The 27753-nt window shown below is 41.1% G+C and overlaps 1 protein-coding gene across 1 annotated transcript in view; it reads left to right on the top strand.

Moving 5' to 3' along the window:
- Window positions 1–2245: 2245 nt before the first annotated feature.
- The window catches only part of EFHC2 (EF-hand domain containing 2), a 186729-nt gene continuing 161221 nt past the window's right edge, over window positions 2246–27753 (top strand). The window contains exon 1 of the mRNA XM_045994580.1: window positions 2246–2355. Coding sequence (XP_045850536.1) covers window positions 2314–2355 — 42 coding nt within the window. The 5' untranslated portion in view covers window positions 2246–2313. The remainder of the gene's footprint in view (window positions 2356–27753) is intronic.

The raw sequence follows: 27753 nt of genomic DNA, 5'->3' as shown, positions 1-27753 counted from the left end.
CTTTAGGCATGTGGATAATCTCTAAAGGAATAGGAGATGGTTGTTCATTGCAGCATTGTTAATAACTAGTGAAAAATTGGAAGCAACTTAATTGTTATTAACAGATGACATCAACAGATGACAACAGATGGATCAGTAATTTGTGGTATAATCATACAATGCATTTAAAATGAATAAAATATATCTACATCTGTTAACATGTAGAAATCTCAAAAAAAATCTTAGGTGGAAAAAAGCAGGTAGCAGCAATTTATAGTGCAAAATTTATAAACATAGAAAACAATAATGTATGTTGTAAACAAAGAAAATGGTGACGTATGTTGTGAAAATTAGTAAAGGGAAACCTCACTGAAATGGAGTTAGGAGGCGGCGCCTGGGTGGCTCAGTGGGTTAAAGCCTCTGCCTTCCGCTCAGGTCATAATCTCAGGGTCCTGGGATCAAGCCCCTAATTGGGCTCTCTGCTCAGCGGGGAGCCTGCTTCCCTTCCTCTCTCTCTCTGCCTACTTGTGATCTCTGTCAAATAAATAAAATGTTTAAAAAAAAATGGAGCTGGGAGGCTAGAAGAGGGAGCTGGTACCACTTGATGTCAACTACAGGAAGACTTCAGTTACAGGCCCTAGCAGAATTCTCAGCTGAAATAATGATCAATTACAGACTCCAATAGGAAAAAGCTGTACATTGCATCTCCTGTAAGAAACCAACTACCGCTGCAATTCAGCCAATGAGAAACTCTAATCACTCTGAACTCTTGCTTTTCTGCAATGGACTTTTGTTCAGAACAACCCCTCCCAACTTCCTCCTTCTTCCCATAAAGTAACATTCCTCTTCTTTGCTTGTTAGACTGGCTCAGGGTTTTGCTGCAGCTAGAATGTTCGAAATTGGAATTCTTTGCTATTCCCAAATTGCAATTCTCTGCCGTTCCTGAATAAATCCATTCTTGGTGCTAAAATAACTTCTATTTTTAAGGTTAACATTGTCTGTGAATGAGATAGGAGATAGAGTTCCTGCCTTGGAATAATTTGGCATTTGAAGAAAGTCAGATGAGTATGATTACAATTCACTACCACTGAAGCCACAATGACAGGGCTCCTAATACAGATGGGGGAGTGGAGAAGACGAAGGAATATTTCCCAGAAATGGCAAAGCCTTCCATGTCTCTTTCTCACACTGAACCAAGTCCTGAAAAATAAGAAGGGGTTACCCAGATGAAAGAAAGGAAGGGTGTTTCTAGCAGATAGTGACATTTGCAAAATCCACAGGAGAGAAACCACAGAGCCCTGTTTGGAAACTGTCAGTGGTTTCTCAGAGCTGGGGCGGGTAGGGGACAAAGAAAGCAACGATGGTATTGGAAGGCAACCCCGGACATAGGTATCACGAATTATAAGAGGATGGCTCTGGAGGGAAGATCAGTTAGTGGTTTTTTTGTTTGTTTGTTTTGTTTTTTGGTGGTTGTTTTAAAGAAAACCTGGCAGGAAATAATGGGGCCTCAACCAAACAGGAGAGAGGGGTGACTGAGAGATACCAAAGTGTCTGAGCAGTATGACTCAGGGAGGGATTGGCGGTAGGTGAGGGGAGATGATTCCAGGAGGTTCCTGACCTGGGCATCTTGGGTGCATGATGGAAAGACGGGCGCTGCGTTTTGTGTCACCTACCCCCGCCCCGGCCACCCTGATGAGACCAGGAACAAGCACCTTACACACGTTTAGTTCAGGTATAAAAATGTACAGGAGGAGGACTGAGGATGGTGGTTAGGACTGAAAGGGTTTTCACGGGGGGGGGGGGGGCGGGAGTGTGGTTTTGGATCCATCTCGAACGTTTTAACTACAAAATGAAAGCTGATATAACTGTAACATTAGGCGGTGCTAACATTTCTGAGATCGCGCGGATGTCACGTTGTTTTCTGCACTTTTCTGTGTTTGAACTAAATGTAATAAGCCAATGACCGAAGAATGCGGTTAGAATCGGAGGAGCCTCAGCTCTAGAAAGGGGTTAAACCAGAAAGCGGCGGGGGCGGGGAGTGCTGTGGTTGTATGCCTTTGTGTGCACAGTGCGTGTGGAGAGAAAAGCCTCGGGAGACCGCACTCGGCGGGGTGGGTGAGGGTGGGCGGGGGAGGAGGAGCGCGCGGGGAACTTCCTGCCTGGCCCCGCCCCTGCCCCGCCCCCTCCTGCTAGCCGCAGCTCCTCCTCCTTCCGTGACGCCGCCTCCCGTTTCTAGGTAACGTGGGGGGTGGGGGTTTAAACAACGCCGCGGAGAGGTGGCCGCTCCCTGCTGGCCCCTTTTCTCGGCCCCTTGACCCTCGGACGCTGAGAGCCATGGCCCTGCCGCTGCTGCCTGGCAACAGTTTCAGCCGCAACGTGAGTAGTGAGGGCGCCCGAAAGTCAGAGGTCCGGGCCAGAATCTGGGGTCCAGGCGTGGCCACCTCCCCCGACCCTACTCAAGCATCCTCCTGCTGCATTGGGCACAACTTGGACCAAACTTTGTAGGCCAGTGGAACCCTTATTCTCTGTCTCCCCTTCCCCCAGTCTAACTGCATCTGGTTGCTTTTAACTACAGCAGATACATGAGTAGATTCTTCATGGGGAGCAGGACCCACGAACGTAGCCAGTGGTAGTGAAGGTGGTAACAACTATCATTGAGCGTGTAAGGTATGCAAGGTGCCATGCTTCAGTCGCTTTGCACGGCATTTGCTGCTTAGGTCCTATTTTTATTCCCATTTTACAGTTGAGGAAACTGAGGCACGGAGCAATGAATCACTCCCTGACTGGCCAGAGTTAAAAAGCTTCAGTGTGAAATTGGGTTTCTTCCAGGCAACCTGTCTCCACAGCCCAGGTGCCTTGTCATTGTCCTTAATAGCCCGTGTGGAAGAAAGAAATAGAGTTGCTGTTACTAAAGCAAAGAAACCTGGGCCCCTGGAGGCTGCTGAGGCGGAGAAGTAATCAGGGTTCCACCAGTCTGTAAAGTTCTGTCCTAAGCTTTATAGAGCAAAGCCTCCAAACTTGGAGTTTTTTCCTCGCTGAGGACTGAGACGAGCTTATTTCAAAAGAAGATGAAATTATAAAACAACACAACACGACACAAAAAACCCTGAGCATGGAGGAATTTTATCTGTAATAAATAGCCCCTTATTTAAAACAACAGCAGAAAAGTGATTCGTGCTTTCCTTTACACTGGTCACCACATTTTCCTGGGGGTTGCCAGTTGCGTCTCCAGAAGAAGGTAGGTGATAGCACGGGTGGGAGGGAACTCCAGGGAGCCCCTCAAGGTGTTTGTGTAAAGCTCTGATTAATGTAGAGTGCAGGCAGCGGATTGAATGAAGCTTTTGACCTTCTGGATTCCAAAGTGTCTGTTTCCAAGTTGTTGGCCCTAAAGTCCCAGTCCTTTGTAGCTTTAGGCCACTGAATTCTGACCTCCACGGGTCGGTTGGCCTGACCGAGTTGCTTGTTGAACCGTGATTTGTGTAATTTTTTGGTTGATGGGTAAAGGCCGGCCTTCTCGCCCAGCTTCGCCCTTTGCTAAGCTTCAGCCAGCCATACCAAGACGGAGGACCCCAGAGAGGGAGGCCATGCAAAAAGATTCCAGACATAAAAAAGCATGTTACGTAGGAATAATTTTAATAAAAATTGAAAGCAGAGCCCACAGCTTGGGCCCTGCAACGTTGTAGATGACCGATCACCCCCTCCTAAGAAGCACCCAGCTCCCACATGCAGTGATGAAGAGTAGCACTTTCATGAGAGATTTTAAAATCTGCGAAGCTGTACTGAGTGTACTTTGTTTTATCTTTATTGGGAGTACAACACGTGCAGAGAAATGCATAATGGATGAACACTAAATGAACATTAAGAAACAAAGTATTAACCAGTACTCCAAAAGCCTCTCCCTTTTTTTTTGAAACTATTTTTCCCCCAAAGATTTTTATTTACTTATTTGACAGAGATCACAAGTAGGCAGAGAAGCAGGCAGAGAGAGGGAGGGGAGGAAGCAGGCCCCCCACTAAGCAGAGAGCCAGGCTCGATCCCAGGACCCTGAGAACATGACCTGAGCCAAAGGCAGAGGCTTTAACCCACTGAGCCACCCAGGCACGCCCCCAAAGCCTCTCTCTTGATTGGGGTTGTCAGATTGAGCAGATAAAAGTACATGTCCCCAGTGCTGCATGGGACCCACTTAGACTGAAAGCTTGCCTGTTGTTGATCTCAAATTCAAATTTAACTGGACATCTTGTATTTTTCAGGGCAACCCCGCCTATCACTCTTTCTGATCATTACCCCCTTTGCTTTTACTGTCCAGAGTTAACTATCCTGAATGCGGGGACTTCTTATCAGTGTGAATGTCTGGTGTTCTTTTGTGACTGGCTTGTGTTTAGCTCAATATTATGTTTCTGAGATTTGCTCATGGGGCTGTCTCTAGAGGTAGTTTGCCGATTTTCCTTGCTCTGTAGTATTCTACTCTGTGAGTATGACATCCTTTATCTATCCAGAGATAGAGAGAAGGCTTGTTTGGGGTTATTAAGAATAGTTTGCTGTGACTATTCTTAATCACGTCTGTTGGTACAATTGCTGGATCAAATGGTTTTCATTATGTTTTGCTTTAGTGGACGCTGTCAAAGTGCTTAAACCAATTTAAATCCCCAGCAGCACCTTATGTTCCTGTCTTTCCACATTCTAACACTTGATATGGTTGGCCTTTTAAATTGTAGTTATTTCGATCAGCAAGTATAGGGAAACTGTAGTTCCAATCTGTAGTTGCCCGATTCCTAACGAACCTGAGCACGATTTACTGGTCATTTGGATATTCTCTTTTGTGTAGTACTTGTCTCTTGCCTACTCTTTCTGCTGGTTTGTCTGCCCCCCCCACCTTATTTTTTTTTTTTTTTTTTTTACTTAGTGAAATGTAGAAGTTCTATATAGATTTTGGATGTGACTCTCGTCTGACATCTGTGTTGGCAAATATCTCTAGTCTGTGGCTGGCCTTTTCACTTTTTTTTTTTTTAAGATTTTATTTATTTATTAGAATGAGAGAGCCAGCGAGCAAGCATTAGAGGGGGAAGTTCAGAGGGAGAAGCACACCCCCTGCTGAGCAGGAAGCCCGATGCGGGACTCTATCCTGGGACTCCAGAATCATGACCTGAGCTGAAGGCAGTTGCTCAACCAACTGAGCAACCCAGGCACCCCGGCCTTTTCACTTTCTCAGTGGTGTTTTTGATGAGTAATTGTTCCTTTAGCGATTTTTTGGTTCTTTAAGAAATTGCCCCTTATGCCAAGTTCATGATGGTATTTTTCTGTGTTGTCTTCTGGAAATTTTGTTGTTTTTACCTTTCACATTTAGATTTCTAATCTAGTAGAAATGTGTGTGTGTGTGTGTGTGTGTGTGTGTGTGTGTGTGCATGTGCATGCGCGTGCACGAAAGGAGTATGGGTCAGGTTATATTTTTTTCCCATATGGCTATTCATTTGACCCAGAACCAATTGTTAACACAAGTTAACTGAGTAAGTGTTAAAGATCTTTCTCGCGCTATGCCAGATTCATGAATTGACAGTATCCAGTGGAGCAGAGGAAAAAGAGCTCCGAAGAGCTCTCCCAGCAAGACATTTGTATAGGCAGAAGGGGGGAGGGGCGTTACAGTAGGCAAAAATTGGATTGGTTACTATACGGTTACATTCCTTATGGGGTATGATAGCAAGGGCTTTTTAGGTAGATTACCTAAGTCATGCTGATCAGGCGATTCATGATTGGCTGGTGTAAGGTTCAATTTCTGGGACAGCCAAAACTGTAAGTTAAGTTTCAGTTTGTGGCATGGGGCTTAGCATGATCAACTCCATTTAGGGCCTGTTGTTTTATCTTTAACACATTTTGGGAAAAGACCACCCTTTCTCTACTTCTCTGCAGAGCTGCTACCTTTGTTATAAGTATCCAAATACATGTAGGTCTGCTTCTAGATTTGTGAATGTACTTAAAAAATGATTTACTTTATGCCTCAGACCAATAGGGGTGTGTGTGCATGTAAATTAGGGAATGACAGTATACTTATTAGATATCTTAGGCTGTCATTTAACAGATTAGTATTTATATATGGAGAGTCCTTGTATGTGCCCAAATCAGATGGCTATATTTGCATTAACCTTGGTACTGACTGTGTTGCCAAAAAATTAATATTATTTTAAAAACTTGTACTTAGGGGGCGCCTGGGTGGCTCAGTGGGTTAAAGCCTCTGCCTTCGGCTCAGGTCATGATCCCAGGATCCTGGGATCGAGCCCCACATCCGGCTCTCTGCTCCACTGGGAGCCTGCTTCCTCCTCTCTCTCTGCCTGCCTCTCTGCCTACCTGTGATTTCTCTGTCAAATAAACAAAAATATTAAAAAAAAAAAAACAACTTTCTAAAAAAAAAAAAAAAACTTGTACTTAGTTAAAAGATCAGATGTTCTCTGGTGCATAGAGTGGTCAAAAATTCAGTAGAGCCAAATCTGGCTTTTTTGTTTTTAATCATTAGTGTCGTGTCCCCCCCACCCCCGAGCCTATTACAGAGCCATGCTCGCTGAATTAAATTATCAAGTGAAAAACCTTGGCCTCCTGGAGACAGCATAATTACTGGCTGTTTGGGTTTAAAATTATAACACAAGCTAACTTCTACTGCTTTTCTTAGAAATTAAAAAGGAACTTGTTGGGGCGCCTGGGTGGCTCAGTGGGTTAAGGCCTCTGCCTTCGGCTCTAGTCATGATCCCAGGGTCCTGGGATCAAGCCCTGCATTGGGCTCTCTGCTCAGCGGGGAGCCTGCTTCCTCCTCTCTCTCTCTTTCTGCCTACTTGTGATCTCTGTCTGTCAAATAAATAAATAAAATCTTTAAAAAAAAAAAAAGGAACTTGTTTCTCCCCTTAATTAGCTGCTGATAGTCAGTCCTGAGCAATAGATTGATTTCAGCCCACAGCTAGGTGATGTGCAGCCTGTATTTCTATCTCTGAAATACAAGAAGTATTGTGCTTCCTAAAATATAAGCACTTGTACCACTGATGACATTAAAATTATTTTGATGTGAATTAATTGAAAACCTTAGGGAAAGGTCACAGATAAATTCTAGACACACGGTATCTTTTTCCAGCAACGTAGATGCTGGATTTATTTTGAGCTAAGAGAATCTCAGGCATATTGTCAAAAATAATAGGATATTAAAGTTAAAAGGGACATTTCCAGCCAAAGCTGAAAATCTTTCCTATAGCATTTTGGACAGATGGTTGGATAGCTGATCCCGAATGCCCCTAATAAATAATGAGGATTACACTTTGTTTTTTATGAAGCTACCTTGCTGCCGTCTTAGGAGGTTTGTTTTCAATAGTCCATCTCTAATTTGTAGTGAAGCAACTGTTTTCCTTAGAAAGAAATAAAATATTTCAATTCACAGCAGTAGAATAAAAAAAAATTCAGAATTTCTCTGTCTCTCTTAGAAAAGGGTGTAGGCAATACCTTGAAATTTATTTTTATCTAGAGTAATATAAGCCTACTTACTAATATATAAGGAAATAAGGTTCTTTGGGAAATTTACCAGCAATTTAAATGATGAACAGCTGAAGGACACACTATGAGGAATGCGTAATATACATACTGACTTCATCATGGGATGGTAGATAAATCAATTTAAATTTAGCACAATGACAAAGATAACCGTAAAACAATGACTTCATGCACAGGATGGAGGTTTTTCCTGATCTAAAATTCTGCTTACAGATTTCTGGCTATATTCTTAGTGGTCAATTCCATTGCCTTAAAATAGCCTGCATCAGGTGCAAACCCTTACAAGATCAGTTTAATGAATCATGGCCAGCATTTTAAAAAAAAAGCAAAATTGACTAGAAAATAGTAATAAAAAAAAAATCAGAGTAATGTGTGATGGCATGGGAACAGTAAGCATTCTTCCGTGAACTTTTTCTTTCTGTTATGTGTGGCATGTAAACTGGGTTGCACTCAAACCTGTTTGTTATTGTGGTTGCAGAGTGTGAAACACGTTCTCATTAGAGCTTTCTCCACCAGTTCGTGCTGTTTTCAGCACATTTTCAATTCAGTTTTCTGTTTTCAGTTTTCAATTCAGTACTTCAGTTTCCTTCCAGGCCAGGTCTAGTCTTTTACCCTTCTAGAAGCTTCAACAGAGCCTATCAGATTTTTTTTTCTTAAATTGCTGTAAAATTCACATAACATAAAACTGACCCCTAGCCATTTGAATGGGTATCATTCACCGACATATGGTACCTTCACAGTGTTTTGCAATGATCACCTCAACGAGTTCAGAGACGTTGTCTTCATCCCATATTTCAATCTCTCTATCTCAGAGGGACTTTGAAATGTTTTTCAGCTCTCAGGGACCTCCTGTGTATAAATGATTAGCATGATCCATGAGTTGTAGATGTAATGATTCAGTAATAATCATCTCTTCTGAGTAAAGAGTAATAGGTTTCTGTGGATTTGTTAATTTTGATCAACTTAGTGACCTGCTCTGTGTGGTTTCCCTTTCCTGCAAAGGATATCAACTTTAGTGCAGGGTTGGGGGGAGGTGGTACATAGTAGAGGAAACCTCGGGGTTTTTTTTTCCCTTACTGTAAAATTTCTTACTTGATTTTTTCCCCTTTCCCCTTATTTAAGTAGACCAAAAATCCTCTCATAGTTTCTATTATCGAGGGCCCTAGTAAGATTTGATGTGCAGTATATGGTATCAGCAAAAGTAGTTTTCTCCCCTATTTGAAACTAAAAATGACTTCTAGCCAGCTTTTCTTGAAAAATAAATTAGGCAGTCAAGCCTAGCTTACCTTTCTTTCCTTTTTATACATTTATACATTTAGAAAATTCATAAAGCAGCATAGTGCATTTCTGTTCAGTAACTGTTTTAATCCAAGATGGGATTTACTTTTTAAAAGGCTCAGTTGATTTAATTTAAATAAATGTTATAAATTCATTTTAATTACTGCTGTTAACAACATGAAAATACATTGACAATGTTAAATAAGTTACTAAAACCATATGGCAAAGCGATATGAATAAAAATAAAGCCTAAGACTTAATTTTATATGAGACTTAAAAGTTAGGCTTTATGAGGTGTCTGGGTGGCTCCCTAGGTTGAGTGTCTGACTCTTGGTTTCGGCTCAGGCTGTGGTCTCTAGGGTCATGAGATCAAGCCCTGCATGGGGCTGTGCGCTCAGCGAGGAATCTGCTTTTGAATTCTCTCCCTCTGCTCTCCCCCTCCCCCTCCCTGTGCTCTTGATTTCTCTGTCTCTCTCTCTCAAATAAATAAATCTTTTAAAAAGTATTTTCTTGGGGCACCTGGGTGGCTCAGTGGGTTAAAGCCTCTGCCTTCAGTTCGGGTCATGATCCCAGGATCCTGGGATCAAGCCCCGCATCGGGCTCTCTGCTTGGCGAGGAGCCTGCTTCCTCCTCTCTCTCTCTCTCTGCCTGCCTCTCTGCCTACTTGTGATCTCTATCTGTCAAATAAATAAATCTTTAAAAAAAAAAAGTATTTTCTTAAAGTTAAAAATAAAGAATAAAAATTACCTCTTAAATGTGCCTGTGCTGGTGTTTTGCCCCATAAATACTGAATTCTGGGTCAAATTTGAGATAAGCACACATGAATTTCACTCTTAACTAAAATGAAATTTCTGACTTTACTCTTGATACCTGCTAACAAGGAAAGCTTTGCTTATAGGAATCAGAAGTTGAAAAACCACAGCAAAATTGTCAGTGCTTCCCTATGAGTGACAGGATACTTGACTTTCATATCTATTTGGAACTGGCATACATATATGTTCAAATTTATAAGCAGTTGCTAAACTGTCTTCCAAGGTGGCTGTATCATTTTGCATTCCCATCAGCAGTGAATGAGTGTTGCTGTTACTGAGAATCCTCATGAATAGCTGGCATTGTCAGTGTTTGAATTTTAGCTGTTCTAATAAATGTACAGAGGTATGTCATCCTGATTGAAACTTTTTCCCCCTGGCAGTTAATGATGTTGAACACCTTTTTGTTTGCTCATTTGCCACCCATCTATCCTCTTTGGTGAAATTTCTGTTCATGTGTTTTGCCTGTCTTTAATTGGATTATTTCTTTCCTATTGAATTTTGAGAGTTATTTATATATTCTGGAGACAAGTTCATTGTTGGATATATGCTTTGCAAATATTTTCTTCCGGTCTGTGGCTTGAATTTTCATTCTCTGAAGGCTAGAAAATGTGTGTACATTTTTAAAGATAAAATACAACATGAATCCAAATTGATATTTCCAATGCAAATGAAAGATTATAGAGTTTTTATCTTCTTTGATTCTGTAGTTATCTTTTACTTATATTGAGAATCTTGCTTCATGAGGATGTTAGCATGATTTTCTTGCTTTCTTCTACCATAAATAGAAATATATATCCATATAATAGTTTCTGATCAATAATAACATTATTAACAATTTGAGTTTTCAAATGGTTAAATATTTCCTTGTAGTTCTTTTGTTTTATATATCCCATTAGGAGTATGTGGTCACATTATTGAGTTTTAATTTCTTTTAAATGGTTCTGACAGTATCATTAGGTCCCCAACTTAATACCCAGTTAGGTTCATTCATTTCATTTTGCTTTTGCTTTTTTTCTCCTTTTTTTTAATTTAAAAAATTTTAAAGACTATTTATTTGAGAGAGAGAGAAAGAGGAAAGAGAGCACAAGCAGGAGGAGGAGCAGAGGGAGAGGAAGGAGCAGACTCCCTGCTGAGCAGGGAGCCCAATGTAGGACTCGATCCCAGGACCCTGAGATCCTGACCTGAGCCAGAGGCAAAAGCTTAACCACCTGAGCCACCCAGGCGCCCCTAATTTAAATTTTAGATAGTTAACACACAGTGCAATATTGGTTTCTGGAGTAAAATTCAGTGATTCATCACTTATATGGATCTTGCTTTTCTAACTTTAAGAATTTTGCTTTACTATAGTGTAAAAATAAAACATTTGTGTGGTTTCAGAGTCAAATTTATAAAGTGAGGTGCATTCAGGCAGGTATAGCTTTTATCCTTGTCCCTTCAACCTTTTTATCTCTCTCCTTTCCTTCTATAAGTAGCTTAACCCAAAACGTTTTTTAATCTTTTCTTTTTCAGAGTGTGGTGCCTAAACAATGAATCTTGGAACACTGAAAAAAAAATTAAATTAAATGAAAAATAAAATAAAATAATTGTTAAAAAAAACCAGCAAATTTTAAAATATATTCACATGGTCTCTTATTAAACAAATGGTGGCATACCCTATCCATTCTCTTCCAACTTCTGTTTTTCCTTCTAACAGTGTGTCTTGGAGATCACTTCATCGCAGGGACAGTTTTCCTCATGCCCTTGGAATGTGTCCTCCATTCACAGCTACTTAACTCATTGTGTGGACATACCATAGTTCGTTCAGCCCATCCCCTTTTAATATATAGTTGCATTTTTTCCAGTGTTTTGCTATAACAAATACTGCTGCAAAAAAATAGCCAAAGTTGGGTTTCAAAAGAAACTACGGAAAAAGTAGAATGGCTGCCTGTAGTATGGGAGATGATATCTGCGAAGCATCTATGTGAAGCTCTCATCACTGTTCAGTGTATACATACACTGTCCAGTGTATATAAAAGGAGTAGAGGATCTGAACAGGCGTTGCTCCAAAAAACTTTTACAAAGAGCCACAAACACTTGAAAAGATGTGCAATATCATTAGTCGTTAGGAAAATTCAAATCAAAACCCCAGTGAGCTGTTACACTATCCCCGCTGGGATGGCTATAACAAAAAGACAGTAACCAGTATTAGCAAGGATGCGGAGAAATTGGAAGCCCCGTGCATTGCTGGTGGGGATACAGAACAGTGCTGCTGCTATGGAAAATTTGTTGTTTGACAGAAGTTTAAAGGTCGAGTTACTGTATGACGCAGCACTCCCGCATATACAAGAGAAGAGACCTGTATGTCCATAAAAAAATGCAAATGTGAATGTTTATAATAACATTATTCATATTGGCCCCCAAACTGGAAATAACCCAAATGTCCATCCACTGACAAATGGATAAATAAAATGTGGTATGAGCCATACAACGGAATATTATTTGGCCATAAGAATACTGATACTATAAACGATATGTAAAAGAGTGCAAGTTGTATGAGACCATCTGTGTGAACTGTGCAGCACAGGCAAATCTATAGAGACAGAAAGTAGATGAATGGTTGCTGGAATGCGTGTCGGGGAGGGGATGAAATGAAGAGTCACTGCTAATGGGTATGAGGTTTCTTTTGGGGATGATGAATGCATTCTAAAGTTAGATTGTGGGGATGATTGCACAACTTTGCAGTTACGGTAAACTCCATTGAATTATATTTTTTAAATGGGTAAACTTAGAAATATATAAATTATACCTCAATAAATCTGTTGGAAAATAAATAGCCAAAGAAAGGAGTTGGTGTGGGGCGCCTGGGTCGCTCAGTGGGTTAAAGCCTCTGCCTTCTGCTTGGGTCGTGATCCCAGGGTCCTGGGATGGAGCCCCGCTTCAGGCTCCCTGCTGAGCGGGAGCCTGCTTCCCCCTCTCTCTGTCTCTGCCTGCCTCTCTGCCTACTTGTGGTCTCTGTCTGTCAAATAAATAAATAAAATCCTTAAAAAAAAGAAAAAGGAAAAGAAAGGAGTTGGTGGTGCGGAATCGCTAGACAAATAAGAGGTGTCTCTCATGCCAGGATCATGGGATGGTTTTGGTTGAAAGGATTTTGTTACTTGTTTCCAGTAACTATTGAAATGTCCTTGAAATCCCATTAATGCAGACTGGGCCAGTTCTTGAAGCTGTCATTCACACTTCGGAAATGACATGTTATTCCATTGCCATTCCTAAATGTTAATTTGGGGTTCAGAAGTTGGAGTCACTTTGGCTGTTTGGGGATCAAACACACCTAACATTGGTCACTTTTGTCTTCTGTCCCTAGCTTTATAGCTATGTCACTTAGGATAGATACTTTTGGCTGTAAGTAACAGTATGCCTGGATAACAGTGGCTTAAGCCAAATTGACTTTCTCATCAGAAGAACTCTAGAGGTGTGGCAGTTTCAGGTTTAAGCAGTGGCTGATGAATGTCATAAAGGACTCAGACTTTTTTTCTCTCTCCATTCTGCTATCATGAGAGTGCTGGCTTTTCATTCTTAGGTCCGTGGCCTCATGATTGCAAGGTGGTTGCCTCAGTTCCAGACATCACATCTTGTAACCACGCTCAGCACAAGTAGGAAGGAGAGGGAGGTGAAAAGGCTCTTATATAAAAAATGAAGTGTTTTCCAGGCCCTCAGTAGGTTTCCCATTTATATCTTATGGTTAAAATTGAGTTGTGTGGCTCTCCTCTGCTAAAGGGGTATTGGGAACTTGATTTTTCACCATCTGATTTTGGAGCTGGGATAGACAAAAGGAAGTAAATAATGACTTTGGGGAACTAAAAAGTTTGTCTGCCACACCAGCTGCAGACTCAAGACCTGTTGAGTCTAGATGCCTCCTCAGCCTTAGCATTTCGTTGTTTGAGAGAGAGAGAGAGAGAGAGAGAGAGAGAGAGAGAGAGAATGAATGGGGGAGGGGCAGAGGGAGAGGAAGAGAAAGAATCAGAAACAGGCTCTACACTCAGCATGGAGCCTGACATGGGGCTCTCAGTCCCTTGACCCTGAGATCATGACCGGAGCCAAAATCAAGAGTCTGACGCTTAGGGGTGCCTGAGTGGCTCTGTCGGTTGGGGATCTGCTTTCAGCTCAGGTCATGATCCTGGAGTTCCTGGACTGAGGCCCACATTGGGCTCCCTGCTCGGTGGAGAGCCTGCTTCTCCCTCTCCCTCTGCCTGCTGCTCCCCCTGCTTGTGCGTGCTCTCTCTCTCTCAAATTTTTTCTCAAATAAACAAATCATATCTTTTAAAAAAAAAAGAGTCTGATGCTTAACCTACTGAGCCACTCAGGTACCCTAGCACCCCTTCCTTTAAAACATTTTTGTTTTCATTTTTATTATATAGGTAATACATGAGTGTACCACCATTGTAAAAAAATCAAGCGATACTCTTCTTTCTTAGCAGTTTTCTTTTTCCATAATAGAAAACAAGCCTCATACCCCAGTGAAACCAGCATATACTTGCTGTCTGTCCTTTGCATATATTTTAGACTCCATTATTAAACCACTCAATTATGAGTTTACCCATCATCTTCCTGACAGCATTCTCGTGCTTCTCCCTGTCCCCATCTAGATCTTAGCCTTCCTTTGGAGGGCAGCTCTACTCCACTCTTCTCATTCAAGCCTTCCCTGATCATGTCAGCAGGAGCCCGCTGTCTGGCTACAGAACCTTGAACATACCTATAATTGTCCAGACCGCCCAGTTCATCCCCTTACTGGCTGGTTGCCCGTGTTGTGTTTTGCGTTCTTGGCCTGCGGTTTTGTGACATTCCTCCGCCGACTGGGAAACTGATTGATGGCACTCTGGGTTGCCTTTCCTTCCCTGGGGCAGGCTCCTAATAGGTGCCTGTTTGCTAACCTCTGCCTGCCTGTAGCAGCCATGCCTCAAAACTAGGGGGGATAAACACAGTTGGGGAAAATCCTCTCTGGAACTAGCTTTTTGCCTGTGTCTTCCCCTGCTGCCATGGAGCAGAGTAGTTCTTAGGAGAGCAACGGTGACTATAAGAGAGGAAGAAACTCATTTGCTTCTGAGGCTTAAATAGGTTATAAGCCTGCCAGGATGCAAGGCTTACACCAAGCCGCCAGGAGAGGTCGGAGAGGCCACGTACAAGTTGTGACCCCAAGCCTCTCCTGTGGCCTCCTGTGCCATGCAGAAGGACAGTTCTCTTGTCCTTGTTGACATCCAGTTTGGCTCTTTGTGGAAGTAGCACACTGTTCTCTGAGCCTTGATGAGGCAGGACTCCCTTAAGAGGCCAGTCTCCTGATGACAGGATGCTAGACACGCACGTGTGCAGACATAAAGGGATTTCTTGGGACATTCCCCAAGTTGATTCTGTTAGTATAGTTGTAGAAAGGACAGAGCCAACTCTGAGCAGGGAGGGGGGTCCCCAAAGCAAAAGGAAGGGGAAATAGGCATTTTCAGTCCCTCGTTAGCCAGGCCCCAGGATGCCTGAATTCAACCTAGCAATTCCAGTGTGACTAAGGGCCCAGCTTGGCCAGCTGAGGGCCAAAGAAACTTTTTGCTTTCCTAACTATGTGTTTGGCATCCCCAAGGAGGGGATGGTCACAACGGTTAGAGATCTGGGGGAGAATAGGTCCGTTCACTTGGCTTATGGTTAATTTAGACTACCTTTTCTTCGGCAGCCAAGTTTGGCAACTTGATGTTTGTTTTATCATTTATAGGATGATTTCCATCTTATTGTTGTGAGTCATTTATGGCTCATCTGTGTTTCCATTCGTACTTCATACATTATCCAAGGGCCCTGTGTGGACTGTCTCCTGGTTTATCAAGGAAAGTAGACCTACTCTTGCCTTTTACTGTTAATTGAAATTTTTATGGAGGAAAATTATAGATTCTCGTGTAGTTCTAAGGGATAATACAGAGCAACCCTGTGTACACTTTACTCAGTTTGCCATTGGTATCATTTTGCAAAACTAGTAGAATAACACAATTGGAATATTAACATTAATATAATCCACTGATCCCATTAAGGTTTCCCCAGCTTTTTTTTTAAAGATTTTATTTATTTATTTGACAGAGATCACAAGTAGGCAGAGAGGCAGGCAGAGAGAGAAAGGGGGGAAGCAGGCTCCCTGCTGAGCAGAGAGCCCGACTCGGGGCTCCATCCCAGGACCCTGAGATCATGACCCAAGCTGAAGGCAGAGGCTTAACCCACTGAACCACCCAGGCACCACACCCAGCTTTAATTATTCTCATTTGTGTGTGTGCATTTAGTCTATATGGCTCATCACGCGTGTGGGTTGCTGTTGTCACACTGACAGTGAAGATACAGATCCGTTCCAGCACCACAAGGATGCATCCTGTTTATCTTTTTTTTTTAAATATTTTATTTATTTGACAGAGAGAAATCACAACTAGGCAGAGAGGCAGGCAGAGAGAGAGGAGGAAGCAGGCTCCCCACAGAGCAGAGAGCCCGATGCGGGGCTCGATCCCAGGACCCTGAGATCATGACCTGAGCCAAAGGCAGAGGCTTTAACCCACTGAGCCACCGAGGCGCCCCCATCCTGTTTATCTTTTATAACCCCTCCCACCTCCTTCCTACCAACTATCCCCCTCAGTGTCTCTGATTCCTGGCAACCACTAATCTGTGCTCCATTTCTAAAAATTTTTAAGATTTTATTTAGTAATTTATTTGAGAGAGAGACTACAAGTGGGGGGAGAAGCAGAGGGAGAGGGACAAGCAGACTCCCCACTTAGTGTGGAGCCCATCGCAGAGCTGGATCCCATGATCCTGAGATTATGACCTGAGCCAAAATCAAAAGTCAGGCACTAAACCTACTGAGCCATCCTGGGTTCCCCCCCCACCCCAATTTTCATTACTTTGAAAATATTGCATGAAATGGAATTATACAGTGTGTACCTCTTGGGATTATTTTCACTTGACTTAATTTTTTGATGGCTTATCTAGCTAATTGTCCATATCAGTTGTTCATTCATTTTTATTGCTGAGTAGTAGTCCATTCATGTGCCATAGTTTGTTTCACTGTTTACTTGCTGGAGAATATCTGGGCTGTTGCTAGTTTTTGGCTGCGAGGGATGCAGCTGCTATGAGCATTCATGTACAGGTTTTTGTGTGGACACGTGTTTTGATTTTCCTAGATGAGTGTCCAAGAGTGCAGCTGCTGGATCATAATGGTAATTGCATGTTAATTTTTTTAAAAAGATTTTATTTATTTCAGAGAGCAAGATAGAGAAAGTATGAATGGGGGGTGAGGAGCAGAGAGAGAATCTCAAGCAGACTGCATACTGAGCTCAGGGCCCCAATGAGGGGCTCGATCCCACAACCCGTGAGATATGACCTGAGCCAAAACCAAGAGTTAGATGTTCAACTGACTGAGGCACTGTGGCACCCCTGCATGTTTAGTTTAAAAAAAAGAAAGAAAAAAAAGCCTACCAAACTATTTGTGAGAGCGAATGTACCATTTTACATTCCCCAGAGCAGTGTGTGAATGATCTAATTTGTCCACATCCTAGTCAGCATTTAGTATTGTCACTATTTTTTATGTTAGCCAGTAGGTGTGTAGTGACATCTTATTGTGGGCTTAACTGGCATTTCTCTGATGGCTTATGTATGCGTTGCATCTCTTTTCATGTGCTTATTTGCCATCTGTATATCCACCTTGGTGAAATGTCTGTTTATGTCTTTTGCCTGTTTCTAATTGGACTGTGTTTTTACTGTTGAGCTTTGAGAATTCTTTATATATTCTAGATACTAGCCCTTCAGCTAAGATGTCGTTTGCACATATTTTCTCCCAGTCTGTAGCTCGTCTTCTCATCCTGTTAACTGTCTTTTGCATAGCAAAAAAGTTTCTAATTTTGTTGAGGTCCAATTTATCAATTTTTCCTTTTATGGATCGTGCTTTTGACGTTAAGTCTAAGAATTCTGCCCAGCTCTAGAGACTGAAGTTTTTTCCTAAAATTTTTATAGTTTTACATTTTATGTTCAAATCTGTGATCCATTTTGAGTTGATTTTTTTTTTTAATGTAAGGTGTGATATTTAGGTCAGGATCCATTTGATTTTGTCTGTGGCTATCCATTTGTTGAAAATGCTATCCTTCCTCTACTGAGTTGCTTTTGCACCTTTGTAAAAACTCACTCGAGCATTTTTTAAAAAAATTATTAATTTATTTGTTTCGAAGATTTTATTTATTTATTTGAAAGAGAGAGAGAGATCACAAGTAGGCAAAGAGTCAGAGAGGGAGGGGGAAGCAGGCTCCCCACTGAGCAGAAAGCCCAACGCCAGGCTCAATCCCAGGACCCTGGGATCATGATCTGAGCCGAAGGGAGAGGCTTAACCCCCTGAGCCACTCAGGTACCCCCTTGTTTGAGCATTTTCAAGTGGTATTTTTGGTGTCTATTCTGTTTTGTTGGTCTTTGTATCGGTCTTTCTGCCAATGCCAAACATTTTATTACTGTAGTAATATCATAAATCTTAATATCAGGTACAGTGATTCCTTCCACTTCAGTCTTCTTTCTCAAGATTCTTCTTTGTCTAGGGCCTGCACCTTCCATATGAATTTTAGAATCAGCTTGTCTATGTCTACAGATAACTTTGCTGGGATATTGATAGGAATTGCATTAGACCTCTAGATCCTTTTGGAGGAGAATCGGCATCTTTACTATATAGAGTCTTCCAACCCTTGAGCGTGATATGGGTCTCCATTTCTTTAGGTCATTTTTTATTTTTTTAATTAGCATTTTGTAATTTTCAGCTCACAGATCCTGTTATGTTTCAAATTTCATTTTCTTTGGAGTGATTGTAAATGACATCATGTTTTAAATTTTAGTCTCACGTGTTAACATTGTTAGTATATAGAAGTGTGATGGGCTTCTGTGTGTTGATCTTGCATCCTTTGACCCTGCTGAACTCAATTACTAGTTGTAGGATTTTTTTTTGGTAGATCCTATGAAATTTTTTTTATATAAAGAATCTTGGAACCTATAAATAGAGATAGTGCTTTTTCTTCCTTTCCAGTTTGTATCCCTTTAATTTATTTTTCTTGGCTTCCCATGGTGGGTAGAACTTCTAATAATGTATTGAATGAGTAGAACAGACATTCTTGCTTTGTTCCTGATTTTGGGAGAGCATTTAGTCTTTCACTATTAAGTGTAAGGTTAGCTATAGATTTTTGGTAGATGATCTTTATCAAGTAATTCCCCTATATTCTTAATTATTTGGGGGTCGTTAACATGAATGGGTGTTGCATTTAACAAATGTGTTTAACTTGTATTACTTGATATGATCATTTAAGTTTTCTTCTCCTTTTGTTGATATGGTAAATTACATTGATTTTGAAATGTTGACCTAGTCTTGCATAATAAATCTCAGGTGGTCATAGGGTATAATTCTTTTCATACAGTGCCAGACTCAATTTGCTAATTGTTTTGTGGAGGATTTTTACATCTATGTTCAAGAGAGATTTTGGTCTGTAGTTTTCTGATTTTGAACTGTCTTCTATGGTTTGGTATCAAGATAATATTGACTTAATAAAATAATCTGGGGAGAGTTCCCTCCTCTTTATTTTCAGGAAGAGACTGCATAAACTTGGTGTTAATTCTTATTTAAATATTGGGCAAAATTCTCCAGTAAAGCCGGCTGGGCATAGGGATTTCCTTTTGGCTTTTAGTTGTAAATTCAGGTTCTTTAAAGGTTACTCTTCAGATTATTTCATCTTGGCTGAGCTTTGGGAGTTTGTGGTTTTGAGAAATGGGTTCACTTTTTTTAAGTTGTTGAATTTATGTGTGTAAAGTTGGTCAGAGTGTTCCCTTATCTTTTTAATGACTATGGCATCTATTAAAATATCCTATTTCATTTCTGATACTGGTGATTTATATCTTAACTCTTTTTAAAAGCTTTTTCAGTCTTGCTAGAGATTAATTTTATGAATATGTATTTTTTGAAGAACAAGTTTTGTGTTTGAGTTTCTCAGTTTTACTGTGTTTATCGATTTTGCTGGTTTCTGCTCTAATCTTTATGATTTCCTTCTTTGTTCTTGTTTTTAATTTATTTTACTCTTCTTTTTCTAAGTAGGAACATAGGGGATTGATTTGAGACCTTTCCTCATTTCTTTTTTTTAAAGATTTACTTATTTTCTAGAGAGAGAGTGAGAGAGCAGTGTTGAGGGGCAAGGGCAGAAGCAGAGGGAGAGAGAACTTCAAGCAGACTCTGCACTGAGCGTGGAACCTGACATGGGGCTGGATCCCACAACCCTGAGATCACGACTTGAGCTGAAACCAAAAGTCGGCCGCTTAACTGACTGGACCACCTGGGTGTCTCCTTTCCTTATTTCTAATGTAGGTATTTAGTGCAAATTTCCCCCTACTGTTTTAGGTGCATTCCACATATTTTGATATGTTGTATTTTCATTTTCTTTCCATTCTACTTATTTTTTAAAAAATTTCCGAGCTTTCCTTCTTGACCCATGTACAGTTGAAAAGTGTGTTGTTTGATTTCCAAACATTTGGAGATTTTTCCTGTTGTCCTTCTGTGATTAATTTCTAATTCATTGCCATTATCATCAAATACAATCTGTATGGTCTTAATTCTTTTGAGTTTGCCAAAGTCGCTTTTATGGTCTGGAGTATGGTCTAACTTGGTTATTGTTCTACACACACTTGAAAAGAATATGTATTCTGCTCTTGTTGGTTAGAGGGTTCTATATAAGTCAATTAGGATCTGTTGGTTACATGTGTTGGTTGCCTAGAGGTTTGTTGAAGTCCCCAACTGTAATTGTGGATTTGTCTATTTCTCCTTTAACTTTACTGGTTTTGCTTCATATATTTTGACATTTTGTCATTTGGTGCATACACATTTAAGTTTGTTGTGTCTTTCTGGTGTATTGATTCTTTTATCATTATATAAAGGCTCTATTTTCTCTAGTAATTTTCTTTGCTCTGAAGTCTAGTGTATCAGTTACTGATAGAGCCACTTTTGCTTTTTTTAAAATTAGTATTTGCCTGGTGTATCTTTTTCATATCTTTACTTTTAACTGATTTCTGCCCTTGAATTTGAAATGAGCTCCCTGTGATCAGCGTGTAGTTTGTCATGCTTTATAAATTCACTCTGCAAATCTCTGCCTTTTGATTAATGTATTTAGGTCATTTACATACAAGGTGATTTTTGGTGTGTTAATGATTATGTCTGATAGATTATTTCTGTTTTCTGTTTCTTTCCTCTGTTTTTTTTTTCTACTCTTCCCATGGGATACTGGAACTTTTTTGTTGTTAGGTTTCCATGTTGACTTATTTATAGTGTTTTGGAGAGTATATGCTTAAAAATTTTTTCATTATGGAAGTATAATTGATAGGCAATGTTATATTTCTGGTGTTCAATATAGTGACTAAGTGGTATAAATTTCCAGTTGTAAAATAAATAATGCACAGGGATGAAAAGTAGATCATAGAGAATATAGTCAATAATATTGTGATAATTGGAATGCCTGGGTGGCTCAGTCAGTTAAGCATCTACCTTCGGCTCTGATCATGATCCTAGAGTCCTGGGATCGAGCTCCCACATTGCGGTTCCTGCTTAGTAGAAGGCCTCCTTCTCCCTCTCCCTCTGCTGCTCCTCCTGCCTGTGTTCTCTCACCCCCTGTCTCTGTCAAATAAATAAATAAAATCTTAAAAAATTATACTGTGATAACCTTGTATGGTGACCACACTGTGGTGACAGTTACATGATAGAATTGTCAAATCACTATGTTGAGGGTTTCCCTTAGTATGGTTACATAGTGGTTGTCCTGGATCTTACAGTATATATGGATGATTTATACAGACTGTGGTCTATAGCTATCAACGTTCTACTACTTCAAACGAAGCATGGAAACCTCACTTCTGTTTAGGTCCCTATACCTTTCCCACTGTTCAATATTATTGTTATAAGTATTGGATTATAATTATTGCTTCAGTCTTTGCTTTTGTGGGATCAGGGACTACTGATGCAGATTTTCAGATTCTAGTCCCAAAACACACTCAGCACAATTGCACAGTCACCACCCCCTCCCACCCTTGGGCCTCTGTCATCCACTGTCCTCACAGTTCAGGGACACATCTGCCTCTGCCCCTGAAAGTCTTTAGCAATTCACCAAGTCTAGCTGGAAGGTGTGCTTCCCTTGTATCTCACCCCTCTACTCTAACCCAACATTTTTGAATCCATGGCTATTACCCCCAGACTGCTGGGGAAAGGAGGGAAGTCTGTGTTGCAAGTACTTTGTTTTTTGGTCCATCTTCTTTGACCCTCAGCTTGCATCAGATGCTGTGCTAGCTGGTGTGTTATTATAGGAGTGTTGAACTTGGGGGTTGGGCGCTCAAGTCAGCATTCCACCCCTAGCATGCAGACGCGTGTGCACACCCACACCCATGCATTCATGAACCTCCATTGCCTGAACAACTCCGTTGTTTTACCTTGAGGTAGACTTTTCTCCATAACATCCTTGAAGAAGGTACCAGGTCAGGTCATGAACTCCTGGTTTCTGTCTCCAGGTACATTGCCCGTGTGTATACCCCTCAGAGCTGCCTTTATATTTTCCATTCTTTCATTCTTCTCTGTGGAACCAGTAGCTGCTCTTCAAAAATTCAAGAATTAATCTCAGCTAGATCCCTTAGTTCAGTGAAGGTGATAAATTTTACTAATATTTGTAGTGCTCAGAGTTTGAGAAGAGATTTTTTTTGTTAATGTATAAAGAAAATTACCCATTAGATCACTTCCTCCTCTTACTCCGTTAAAAAAAAACAACAAAAAAACAGCAGTCAAGCACAGCTTTTAGAAACTAAATGCATTAGTATGTGATGCTTTCTACTGTGAGTAATGGAATACCTGACCAATAGAGGCTTAAAGAAGCAGGGATTTATTTTTTTTTTTCACTGAGCCAGAAGTCTGGAGGTCAGTGGCTACTGATGAACATTTAGAGGCTCAACTTTGAGCCACCATTTATGGTATCCTCCCCATGATCCCAAGGTGGCTGCTGCAGCTCTAGGCATCATGTATGCATCTCAAGGCAAGAAGGGGTGAGCTAGGGGCAGTGTCACTTGCACTTGTCCCTTGGCTCAAGGGGACAAAAGCCTTTTCCAGAATCCCAGAACAGACTTCTGAAAAGGAGGTTGAGGGAATAAGTGGAGTGTTTTATCTTTTCTGGCTTCTAAATGGAGATAGGCAAGGGAGAAGCAATTTGGGTAGGATATACTGATCAGCTATAATCAGCCAGTGATTTTAACCGACTTTGCCGGGGAAGCCTTTAGAATTCTTTTTATTGATTGGTGCTTTGAACTGAATTATTTAGAGAAAAAAAAATCAGTTTTTTGAGGAAGGGGCTGCACATTTCTTTAGATCTTATTGACCTTTATCTTCCAGTCTACTGATTTAAATACATTATTAAATATACTAAAGCAATCTTACTATTATATTGAGCTGATGGCTGAGAATCATGAGCACAACAATTCTCCAGCTTAGGTTTGGAAAGCGAAGAAAATTAGCTGAAAAAAATGTTTGAAGGTTACTTTAACTTGGCTTTTTTATTTTTACATTTGGGCTTTGTTTTTTAGTGATTTTGCTTTATTAATAAGTAATGATAGCTTTCATGCTCTTTCATGCACTCCAAGATCCCACTCTACCTGAGGCAATTTTGTTGTTATTTTCTCTGGGAGGTTCATAGCACCTACTGAGTGACTTTTTTGCTCTATAAAAGTACAGAAAAGAAGAAAAGAGAAAATGCGTTCCTAAAATAAATATGATACGAAGGGAGGAGAAAAAGAAACCCAGAACTATTCATGGAATAGAAGCAAACTAGACCCAAACTTGATCAAGGAGGAATATCTGAGAATGATCATTTTAGGTAATTCTATATCCTATTTTCCATTAACCTCCAAAGGCAGAAAAGTAAGTTGTCGAGAACGTACATGGAAATATGAAATTCGAACTGGCTATCTTCAGTCCTTAGGTTTCAGGTAATCGTTGGTAACTGGGAAGGGCTTTCTACAGCACTCTCAAATATCTGTTTTGGTTTTGAGGAACAGGTGATGAAAACTGCTATTAATGTTTAGGTCCCTTTAGCTCATCTATTGGTGGTCCTCGTGGTCATTTGCTTTAGTGTATTTGTCAAATTAAAAGTGTTAATTCAACCTTGGTGATGTAAACAAGGGGAGCTCTAGCACATTCCTTGAACAGGCACAAACAATGCAAGGTACCATGTTTAAAGGCTCACATCTTGAGTTTGCCTCCTGGACGAAGCACTTAACAGTCACCTGCAGCAGCCGAGTGACCTTGGACAAATGACTTAAACCACCCCTGCACCCCCAACCCCCACCACCTCCAATGTGTCCGAGTATCCTCATCTACAAATAGGGAATAATGACAAAGCATTCTCTGAGATTCGCTCTGAAATGAAGAGGATCGAAGGCTTTTAAAGTACTTAAAATGGTGCTGGGCACGTTGGCTGTTAGGGCTACAGGAATGATATTCATATCCACGAAGATAGGCTTCCAGCTTAGGGTGGCCCTAATGAGCTGTCAGTTTCTTACCAAGCACCTTACTCTTCCTTGACTTTGTCACATGGTTGTCAAGCATCTGGGCTTCTCCGAGCAGCCCAGAAAGAAACAGTGAGACCCTGATGTGTGGAACTCTGAAGGAGAGATTAGAAATAGATAAACACTGGGTGTGGTGCATAAACAATGAATCTTGGAACGCTGAAAAAAATAAAATTAAGATGTTAAAAAAAGAGAGAAAGAAATGGATAAACAACTCAGGATACTAATGACTAGAGGCTGCTTCTCAGTTTGGTTTAGCTTTATGGCTTCCGTCGTGGCCCTGACAATTCACTGATTATTCAGTAATCAGTCTGAGTGTGTGATAGAAAGTTGCTCTTCCAATTTTTAGCAACAGGGAAGGGGGTGGTGGTATCAGCTATTAATTTGAAGTGAAACGTCAAGGGGAGTCTGGATCTGGCTGCCACGGTGGGACCCAGGGAGTTGAGACACGGAGGGAGCACAGTTTCTGGGGATTGTATATTCCTCACTTTGTCATTCACTAAGACGTTTGCCCAGTTTGGGACTGAGACTAAGTACCATATCGCAGTCACTAGGGCAAGGAACAGGTTAACAAGTGGTCCTAAGAGATCACATCAGCAAATGTCAAGTGCATGTGCGAGAGGGGCAGACATTTGAAACAAGTGCCGTATGGACTTTGACATCATACCCAACAAATCCTCGAGCAGTTAGTTTCTGACATACGCAGTTTTGAACTGAAATTTCCCATTAACACTCTGATAATGCAGTAATGGCATTTTGTGTTCTATGTTGATGAGAATAACCACAGAAACCGGCATTACTAAACTTTAGGGAAGTGTGTGTTTGGGTTTGAGTGTATGAATTTACAACCCACAAGCCACAACTTTAAGAAGAATTTTAGTAATAGTTCTTTTCATACTAAAAGTATTCTTTTTAAGAGTTAGGTCTGGCCGATTTAATTGTATTCAGCAAAAGAATTGGAAGTATTTAACAAGTATGTAGCTGGACTCTTTGGATGGAGACGTTGCTCATCGATTTAACAGGAACTCGATTGAACTATTTTCTGAATTTACGTACTGTAGTTTCTCAATGTTCACAACATTGGTGGGTCTTATGTCATAAAACAAAAGGCTCTGGGATACGGGGGTGGCTCAATGGGTTAAGCCTCTGCCTTTGGCTGTGGTCATGATCCCAGGGTCTTGGGATCGGACCGCGCATCAGGCTCCTTGTTCAGTGGGGAGCCTGATTCTCCCTCTGCCTGCTGCTCCCCTGCTTGTGCATTCTCTCTCTGTCTGATAAAATAAATAAAATCTTTAACAATAAAACAAAAGGCTCTGGGGGTGCCTGGGTGGTGCAGTCGGTTAGGAGTGGACTCTTGGTTTCAGCTCGGGTTGTGATCTCAGTGTTGTGAGATTGAGCCCTGCCTTGTGCTCTGCACTCAGCATGGAGTCTGCTTAAGTTTCTCCTTCTTCCTCTGCTCCTAGCCCCTGGCGCTCTCTCTGTCTCAAATTTTAAAAATCTATCTAAGATATAAGGCTCTGTTTTTTGGTATTCTTAGTCACTGTCACTAGCTGGACCAAAACGTGCTAACAAGATTTCATAGCAGCTGTGTATGTGTACATGTCTGGGGATAGGTAGCTGGTACTCCTCCTCTACCCTCTCCCTCTTCTCTTTGCTGTTGTGGTGGTGGAAAGGAAGGACTAGACTCTCTGAAAGTGCTTCAGGTTTAATCTCCTGTTTTGATCTCCACTAGAAATTTCAGAAATGAGAAACTGATCCCAGGAGCTGTGTCAATAGGTAGGATAAGGGGTCAGCTGATGGAAGTCCTTCATTCTTTTTATATATTAATTTTTTAATTTTTAAAAACCTTTATTTATTTGAGAGAGAGCATGAGAGGGAGGATCAGAGGCAGAAGTAGACTCCTTGCTGAGCAGGGAGCGTGTTGTGGGACTTGATCCTGGGACTCCGGAATCGTGACCTGATCTGAAGGCAGATGCTTAAGTGACTGAGCCAGCCAGGTTCCCTTCCTTCATCCTTTTTTTTTTTAATATATATTTTATTTATCTGACAGAGAGAAATCACAACTAGGCAGAGAAGCAGGCAGAGAGAGAGGAGGAAGCAGGCTCCCTGCGGAGCAGAGAGCCCGATGTGGGGCTCGATCCCAGGACCCTGGGATCATGACCTGAGCCGAAGGCAGAGGCTTTAACCCACTGAGCCACCCAGGCGCCCTTCCTTCATCCTTTTTAGTGCTTTTCCTCTCTCATCTTCTGCTCCCCAACCCTTCCAAAATGGAAGTGAGGCTGGCGTGAAACTTTCAAATCACCTTCCCTCACTCTTCCTTCTATAACATGTCCAATCAGATGTTGGTTTCTTCACCTGATGATGGCTATGGCAGGGCCACTCAAAGTGTGGCATGCATGTGTGACACTGGGAGTCTTTAGAATTCTAGTTTATATGGCAATTTGACATTGCTGTGATATCCAAGGGTGTGATTAGTGGGCTTGGAAGTCTTTGTATGTCTTTGTATTTATTTCAATTTCTTATAATTAGTTTTATTGTATATTGGAAAGGTATTAGTCTGAAGCGATTCTGGGAAAACCATCAACTTGCCCTTCTTCAAAGATTGCTCGAGGCCCCCTGTTCTATATCTAGAATGTCCCTTCCTTCCCATTCTCATTGTGCCTCCCTTGTGCTGTCCTTTCTCATCTTGTGCCTGCTCATGCACTAACAGCTTGCTAAGTCTGCCTGTCTCTCACATTTCTTTCCAACCCACCTTTGTTTGTTTGTTTTTTAATGTCTGGCACAAAGAGGTAAATTCATTATATTCATCTATTTCTGACATTATGTCATTGACCTGTGCAAGGTCCATCTCTGGTTTTAGGTATTTTTATTCCGTATTGGTCCTTATCCTTAATCTCATTTTTTTGCCACTTTATATAGGCTTCCATATAAATATCTCTGATGCACATTCTGGAACCTGTATGTGTCCTTGCAAAATATGTAACACTATGTGTGTGTGTGTCTGTGTGTGTGTGTATTTTTATAAATAGAAATGTAATTATGTATTATAGATGATCTTTTTTTTTTTTTCAACCAACAATGTTTGAAGGATCTGTGTTGCTGAATGTACATTTGGTGCTATGCACTGAAATGTGCCCTCCCCGGATTCCTGTGTTGAAGCCTCAACCCCAGTGTGAAGGTATTTGGAGCTGGGGCCTTGGGAAGTAATGAGGTTTAGAGGAGGTCATGAGGGTGGGGCCCCCATGATGAGATTAGTGCCCTTTTAAGAAGAGACACCAGAGAGCTTGCTGTCTGTTTCAGTGCCCTGTGAGGACACAGTGAGAAGCCAGTTTCTGTTGTTTCAACCACCCAGTATATGGTATTTTGTTGTGGCACCCTGAGCTAATGCGCCTGGTTTAGTACTTGGTTTATTGCTTCAAGCATTGAGGTGAAATTAACATTCACCATTAAACCATATTTTCTTGTTGATTTCATCAACACAGATCTCTAGATTACCTCCCACTTCCCCCAAATACCATGACACATTCTCATATTTAACCACTTATTGACTACTGTGAGAATTTCTCTGAGA

The sequence above is a fragment of the Meles meles genome, chromosome X, assembly GCF_922984935.1.
Source record: "Meles meles chromosome X, mMelMel3.1 paternal haplotype, whole genome shotgun sequence".
NCBI classification, from domain to species: Eukaryota; Metazoa; Chordata; class Mammalia; order Carnivora; family Mustelidae; genus Meles; species Meles meles.
The sequence above is the reverse complement of the archived record's forward strand: the minus strand, read 5'-3'. Positions and strand labels throughout refer to the sequence as shown.